The sequence below is a fragment of the Osmerus eperlanus genome, chromosome 12, assembly GCF_963692335.1.
Source record: "Osmerus eperlanus chromosome 12, fOsmEpe2.1, whole genome shotgun sequence".
NCBI lineage: Eukaryota > Metazoa > Chordata > Actinopteri > Osmeriformes > Osmeridae > Osmerus > Osmerus eperlanus.
The window spans coordinates 5,481,660-5,490,178 of record NC_085029.1 but is presented as its reverse complement, the minus strand read 5'-3'; the positions used below and the strand labels follow the sequence as shown (position 1 = coordinate 5,490,178).

General features: G+C 37.8%; 1 protein-coding gene across 1 annotated transcript; it reads right to left on the bottom strand.

The window, feature by feature from the left end:
* Positions 1 to 3,236: 3,236 nt before the first annotated feature.
* Positions 3,237 to 6,488, bottom strand: rgrb (retinal G protein coupled receptor b). The gene is made up of 7 exons (XM_062474864.1): positions 6,334 to 6,488; positions 5,822 to 5,978; positions 5,351 to 5,472; positions 5,104 to 5,257; positions 4,779 to 4,896; positions 3,772 to 3,885; positions 3,237 to 3,660 (listed from the first exon to the last, which is right to left on the bottom strand). Exons 1-7 carry the CDS (start codon positions 6,407 to 6,409, stop codon positions 3,520 to 3,522), a joined length of 882 nt encoding a protein of 293 aa, XP_062330848.1. The 5' UTR covers positions 6,410 to 6,488; the 3' UTR covers positions 3,237 to 3,519.
* Positions 6,489 to 8,519: the final 2,031 nt, after the last annotated feature.

Sequence of the window (8,519 nt, the reverse complement as noted above, 5' to 3'; positions counted from 1 at the left end):
GAAACATTGTCATGAAACCAATCGAGCTGGACTGTAGTGTGTGACAGAGCCCTTACCACACTCAAGAACGTATGATGGTGTAAATGTTATGATGGTGTTTATTGTATTTTTGAGTAACCTCAGGGTATGTCTGTTTCCCAAGTGAAAGGTCTTGGTGCATAACACTGAGTCAGTGTAATCCAGAGTGGTTAGTGTGTCCTGCGGGCGGAGAAGTAGCCATGACTCGTAGTGCAGAGATATCAGTGTGTGGTTTAATGAATTAGACCAGGAGGCTCTTGAAAGAGTGGTGACGCAGATATAATCTAATCCAGATTACTCCCTATCCCTCATCCTTTAAAAATGATTTCTTGTCAAAAGCACTAGAGACGCTATATCCATAGAGAAGTATTTGTGCGTAGTGTTAAACATGGTGTAGGCACAATTTTTGTAATGTAAATTTCAGTAACCACAGTGTAGCCAAAGTTAAAGTAAAAAAGGGATTAATTATACAAATTTCATAACACAAATGACATAAACTACAAAAGGATGTCTGTTTTTCTGATGTTGTGATTTTTCGTCTGCCCATTTGCTTTTCCCTCTGTGAACTGGTCTGACCTAATATTTAGAATGTTGGAATAAGGCTGACCTTTATGCTGCACTGATAAGAAACACCTTTGACCGAGACACCACTAATACTGAATAATAGTTTACTTGTTTACTAGCATGTTTTCTAATAGTATTGCTATACCAGTGGCATATAGGAAACGTTCAAATTATTGTTGTACATGATCTCTAAAACTAACACCACTTGAATGCATCTCATGTTTCTTGAAACTTAACCTTAAACAGTTAAGGTTACAAGCTGACTCTAATTAGAGTGTCAACCTAGATTAGACATCAATATAATGAGGTAAACTTTATTAATTTGATCGTCTAATTAATAAAGTTTACCTCATTATATTGATGTTTTATAATGGGTTTTCTTGTGATTCATACACATTAGTGATCAGTTTTTGGACTATTGAAATGTCAGACAGTGCTATTGACCTTTGCTTCCAGCCAGTCACTAAATGTAGATGCCTACATTGCCCTCAAAGGGTGTCAACCAGCATCTGGGTAGGTAGATCTTACGATTAGCCTTATACTGTGCTGACTCAACAGTTACTGATTTAGTCTGATTGCTAAGGATTCTATTAATAGATTTAGACCAGTAGCCTACAAAAGTGGGTTGTTTTTAGTACAATGCTTTTCTTAGTCTGGGGAAAGCAAAGTGAATTCTAAGAAGAGCAGTTAAATTGAACACAAGCTTGTCCTGGTCTGGCATGGCATGGTGAGAGTAATGTGAAAGAGTCCAAACTAAGCTAAATATGGGTACCTGTATGGTTATGTAATTGCACTCAATGTGCTCATTGGAAGAAATTGTATTTAGTCTTAAATTGGCTAAAATATTATTCCTGAATTTAACAAGAGTCCTGACAAAATGTATGTGTGACTGCGTTATCTAAATTCACAATCAACAAAAGTTCAAAGGTTGTCACGGCTTTCCTGCACATATGGCTGTGTGGGGAAAAAATCATGAGATTAATTCAATCAGTTTGGTTTATTCGGATTATTGCTAATCTAGGTTGACAATTTTTCAACGTCCTCAGGCCACATATCGAAAACATTGCTTTGCATGTGCTTGTCTTTCTTAAATAGTATCAGTTTGCACAGCGAGAACATGAAAGTCTGACCCTATAATCCATTTTTCAAACAGCATTTTGTCACGGTTCACATGGCGTCTGAGCGCCGATCTGCGTCACCGGAATATTAGATGCACCTGTTTTGTGTTGACTCATTAGGATGGCTATATAAGCTGAGCTGTCTCTGACCTTGTTGTGAAGTCTTATTCTTTGTTTCTTTATAGATGGCCGTGTGGCGTTTGCCCTTTGTTCTGTATCATTTTTATTTCTCAGTAAAGTTCACATGCACTTTCATCCCGAAACGCAGACTCCTTGCCTGCTTTATCACACATTCATTTAATTTCTAGAAAAAATCCACCAAAAAACATCAACAAATATTCTTCTAGAAATGTTTTATGTCTCTACGTCCCAAATTGTCTTACTTACGGTTAAGTAAATTGGTAAAGACCAACATACTATAAATGTGATCAAGTGTATGTACACCTCAGGCAGGGAGAAGGCCTATTAAAGGACAATACAAAATGTTTCCACCCATCGATGATGATGACACGTGCTTGTTTTGAATTGAATGCAGTGGTCAATGTTGCCATTAAATGAATAGATTATTTTGACTTGAAAATATTTCAGCCGCATTGACTGGTCTGCAAACCAGTGCTGTCCAGTAGTTGCGTGGTGTGTATTATTACCCAAAAATGTCACTTGCGCTGGTTTGCTCTACCTGGAACTCAGCTCAAATATGTTCAAGTCAAAACGATCTATTCTTCTAGAGTACCAGTAACCCCCAGGTACAAATGCTTTGCAGTGAGATGTCACTTGCTGGCCGCTCTATCATTTGTTACAGGGTTACTAAATACTATGAGTCACACGCAGTCCGACTCTCTCTGTTTCTCACTTTGGATTATTTCAAGAGGTGTCCATTTTAAGCACTTCAGTCGAAACGCACGCCATTATCTCATTGTTGTCAACTTGCGGCATCACGCCCAACTTAACCAGCAGAGCTGGCAATTAGCAGTTCTACAGGGTACTACATATCCCCAGCTGATGAACCAGGGTGAAGCAGGAAGAACAGAACCAACAAACAAAAAATGCTGAAAATTGTGCGGCATGCCTTGCTCAAATTGTATTTGAATTGAGTGTGACAAATTGATAATACCTAATATGCCTACTATTAAATGTATGTTGTTGCTCCATTATTTTGTGAAAAAAGAACTGAGATTCAAGAGGCTAATTAAGTCAGGTGTTAGATTAATGTGTCATAATCTTTTGGATCAATAAGTGAATGCTCATAACAAGCATTATTAGCTAGCACGGTAATCTAGTCTGAAGAAATGCATACTGGTTGAGTTGCATAACGCAAAGCAAGTATTGGAAGAGGGCAGACTTCTTTACTCCTATAGATAGAATTGTTGCCTCACATATTCATCTTAGTAACAATTTGCAGGCAAGCAAGACATTAAATGGCTTGTTTAGATACCTAAATTGCTAATAGCTATTGTGTTGTGTATAACCTATATTTAGACATGGTGTCATTTCCGGCAAACGCTATTTGAACAGTTGAATGAAATAAATGGCACCATACTTCAATGTTTTATTACATGTGGTTAAGACAGTGGTTGAATTACATAAAATAAGCTATGAAAAACGTTTTTCAGACCTGATTTCTTTTACTATAACAGGGCAGATATTTTTATGCACAGTATTTGCCATACTGACCTTGTTATCCACAGACACCTTAATACATAAAGCTATTACTATATAATCCACACCACAACAAACAACCAAATTAATCCAAAGCGTATCCAATTGCAGTAAGAGGACATGGTCATTGCATATGGCCTGGAACTAACATTAGGCTCCTTTATCGGACCTTCTTAGGAAGGGGATCAGAAATCTTTTGTCCAGTAAGGAAATGCCAGACTCCTCCTCTGTAGAATTCATTTCCAAAAGAGTATAGAAGGGCGTTGAAGATGGGGTTTGTCTTTGCCAAAACTGGGAGTACCTGGTAAGAGAAACACATTTCAATGTTAACGTGTTATCTCCATATAGCTCTCTAACTCTCCAACCAAAATAAATCATTAAAATAATATAAATATAATACAATGAAACTCACCATTCTCAGTTTAGGAGACACAACCTTAACGTTCTCTACGCAAGCATACATGCACATGATCACATAGGGGCCCCAGCACATCAAAAGCACCCTCAGTGGAATACTGGTGTTAAACTGTAAAAAAAAAAAAATATATATATATATATTGTTTAATGCACATGCACTTCACACAGATTGACATTCAAGAATTGTGGTTTGGTTTGTAACTTGATTGTCCCTGTTCCTGCGATTGTTCCCATGTAACACTCAATTACTGGGTTAAGATTTAATCATTTAAATTGGACAAAACTTTTTATTTATCCTCCAAATTGACTCGGATAATAAAGGTAGTCATTATCACTATAGATTACCTGGATTCACAATTTTGTATCTGAAATGGAATGTAACCGGAAATGTATGCAACAACTAATACCACTAAGCAAGGATAAGGTCAGGGGCGTCATTAGACCCTTTTTACTGGGGCATGTGCCTCAGTAAAAATCTGCTGTGCCCCAGTTAAATCTAAAGTTTGAGTTTTAACAATTTACTTTATTAGTCAGTGCTTTAATTTAGATTGATAATCCCGGAAAAAAATAACGCAATATCCCAATCAACGCTTGTAAACTCAAAGCAGTTTAACCGAAAACAAACCGATGCACGCAGGATTCCATGTCAGGGAGGACTTAAGGTGGCTTCATTGGTGGCTCTGCCAATGAAGCCACCTTTATTTGCGCTCATATTAATGCAAGAAGAATGTGTGCGCTCGCATTAACTATTGATGTCCCTGCCAAAGCTGATATCTATCTTGCGTCCCTGAACTGTTGTATAGTGTGTTAAGCAAGGGGAGTTTCTATAGCCGAGTAGTGCATTATGCGCAGCACGCTTGGAAAAAAAAAGATATGAATAGGGGCCTGTGCCCCAGTAGTTTTATGTCTAACAACGCCCCTGGATAAGGCTGAAAGGCATTTCATTGGAAAATGTTGAGAAGAAGTGGGATAACGATCCAGAGCTGTTGTCTAAAAGTTTACCTTCTGATGATGGATCTTCTTGAAGTATTGATAAATGGCACTGTAGTTAGAAATTATGGTATAGACGGGGAAGAGCAGGTAGAGGACTGTGATAGTTGTCACGTAGGTAATGTAGTTCCTGTGAAATTTAGGATAAAACGGCATTGGAAAAAACACAATATATCTTTGTTGTGTTTCATATTAAATCTGTTCCTTTTTCTTTTATGAAATACTGGGTGTTGGAATGGTCTACTTAGTGATTCTTGCATGTTAAGAATATGCTCCTTTTCCTGATTTATACCTACACAGAGGGGTTCAGAGACGTTGGGAGAGTGATCTACCCTACCTGTCTCCTTTGGTGTAGTCCAGAGTGCAACAGGTCCTCATGGGTTCAAAATCATAATCACCCCAGCCGGAAAGAGGAACAGCCGCCCAGAAGATTGACAATATCCAAACAATGGCGCTCATAGTCAGAGATGTGCTCCAAAACAATTTCTGCTCTGTAAAAATTAACGTGCACAGTTTATCCTCCCCCAATTAACAACTTAAGTTAAGAAGATTTTTTTTGCCACATACAGTACATGCAAACTCACTTGTGCAGTACTGGTGATATCTGTCCCAGGCGATGGTAGCCATGAAGCTGATGGATGCCAGAACTGAGATCATTCCTTGGAAAGCATGAGTTGAGCATCCTTCCTGACCAAAGGGCCAGTATCTAAAATGTTGACCGAACAGCATATTGAGATCTTTGTCATTATATATAAAAAGCATCCCTAATAGTACTGTAGTACATATCTGATATTTTCCATCTGTTTTTCCATCAGTTGAAGTCATTAGAGCTAAGATATATCATCAAGGCTACATAAACTGCTTTGTAGATTGCCTCAAATTCAACAATTATTGGTTGTGTGAATAATATATAGTCAGGATGATTCAGTACTGCCCAACATAGTCTAACATGGCTATAAAGACAAAATAGATTTATCTGAAAATAAGTGATTGTCAGATGAAGCCACATGTTTTGTTATGTACTGTAGCCTACCTAATGGACTGGCGATAAATACCTTAGATAGCTGGCATATGCTGCAACAAGTCCATTCACATTAAGACTGATGTCAGCCAGAGCGAGGTTGAACACAAAGAAATTATTTGGTGTTCTCAATTCTTTTACTCTCAGATAGGAAAGTATTGTAATGGTGTTGAGGAAGAATCCAAGCATGCCTTGAACAAGAAATTAAACATACAAGACAAGACAAGACACAAAAGGGTAATTCATTGAATTAAGACACATTCTGTTGATTCTCTTGTTAAAAATAAACAAGGGTATGCATATCAATTGGTCAAAGGATGTGACATGTTTAGGCTACACATCATTCCAAAATAATTGAAAAACGATCATAAAACAAGACACATAAATACACACCCAGGGATTAGAAGTGGGTTAATGCAAAAAGTGCATTATAGAGGTATTTTAGGGCAGGCTAGATCTACAGCCTCAACCCGGTGTTCCGGTATTAGCCACATGAAGACAGGCATATGCATCTTTACCGTTCCTATCACGTCATTTTATACTTACCCCCAACGAGAAGAGCTGTTCCGAAAGTAAACATATCAAACTCAGTGAAACCTTCCGGTAATGCATATGCTGCCATTTTGATGCACAATATTGGACACGACAGAAATCCGAAACGTTTCTTAATGTTTCACAAAGTGCCACAACTTTCAAAGGCTGGCGGTCTTATAAAGCCTCTTCCACGTGAAAAGGCATAAAGATTTATCAGAGTTAACTCCCCGACAATCCTCACAGGAATGTCCTAACAAACTGCGCAACACAGCAGCAGCAGGTTCTGCATTTGTTAACGTTATCTTGACTGCCCAACTGGAGTTTCTGCTCCAAACTTTAGCATTCAGGAAACTTCTTCCTGTGCATTGGCCTATGCAAATCATCGCTCTTATAGTAATAGTGCTCTTTCGTTGTTTCTGCTGGACTCCTTCGGATTGTCAGTCAGTTGACTGAATTCTCGAAACAATTAAAAAACGTTTGTTCTCGAAACAATTAAAAAACGTTTGTTCCACCTAACAAATTAATTGTTACAATTCAAAGAGATACACTTATGTATTGTACAAGTAAAAAAAAAAACATGGATACAGTATTTGATCTACTGTATAGGCTGTACACACAATTATCCCTTTGAACTGAACAATGCCTTTGTCAGTGTGCCTGAACTCGAACTTGCGCCACTAATCTCATAAGAGAAACCTGATGAGGTAGCCTAATATATGTTTCCTAATGAATTAACTTTCTCAATGGGCCTTTGCTCAGGCTAAAAGTGTTGTAAAAAGAAATCTACAGTAGGCCTACTGTTGTGGTGTCCTGATTTCTGTCAACCAGTCATTTAAGACTTGGAGGGTGTTTCACAATAAGATCAGCCAGAGCAGGGTAGCATAGGGTAATGCTAGGGGTTTAAGTATGCATTTGTTTGTTTTTGTGTGCTTTTTCATTCATTCATGGATACAAATACGGTGGGTAATAAGGAATTGAATGGTTTTAGTTTGTACATTTATCCATTTTACAGTTGTCCATGACAACTTGTACGAGCTCCTCCAGTTTAAAACAGTAATCATTAACACAATTGCCTGTGGACAACTGACTTGCATTGGGATTGCAAGGGGATTGATATAGTCTACTCTGACCAGCGTGCTCCATGGTTTCACTAGTTTCAATAAGGCAATCCTTTAATTTAGCTGCAAATGACTGGAGCTCTTTCTTCCTAGAAATGGGACTTGTCCTAGGTTCACCTCAAATTATCAGGCGAACAATGCAACAATGGTTCATTCAACCAAACAATAAAGGAAACCAAAATTATTATCAAAGGCATCAAGAAGGAAATCATATTTATTACCACCATTGTGTATGCATACTAATACACCCATTAATTACAGATACTGATGCTGCAGGTTGTTTGAAGAGCTAGTGTTTTATTTAAACAAGTTGCTTGATGTCTATAGAGGCTCCATGATGGCTAATGAGATGGAGGTTTCATAGTTTTTCACAGCTTGCTGTGTCCACTCAAAAAAAAGGATGTTGGTGTAAATTCAATTGCAAGTGTAGAGTTAACCCATGTTGACACAATGTTAATGACACCCGTCATATCTGCTGGTGTGGCAATGAAACAAAGGCTGTACTGTTAATACAATATGGCCTTGATTCCCAAACTACACAGCTGCCAAGTGGATTTCACACAATTCTGAACAAACTCAAAACTTAATTTGTTGATCTTGATAGTTTGCATCTGACATAGTGATCTTGCCCACACTGCTGTTCTTACCAAGAGCTTAGATGCACTGGATGTTTAATCCAGTCATATATGAAGACAAAGGCTGTTTTGAAATACTGGGAAAACTGTATGTTACTGAAATGTTGGTAAGATATATTTATTAGGGACAGAAATGACTGGATTAAGGGATTTCAAGCAACAGGGCAAATCCCACCGAAGAAGTGTGTGTTCCTAGAGCTCAACACTTGTGCATCATCCTGCTGTGTGGATAGAGGCAGGACAGAGTTTAATCATGCTTTATCCTCTACTTCATCTATCTACTTCTACTGTGTTTTTTTTTTTTTTACAATCAATAGAAATGTGCCAAAGCCTAATGTAAACAAAATAAGTTAATTCTGAGTAAAAAATAAATGCTGATTGACTTTAGGTCTGGTATGTAGATATGGTCAAAAGTCATTACTACATTTATTATATTTCATTACAC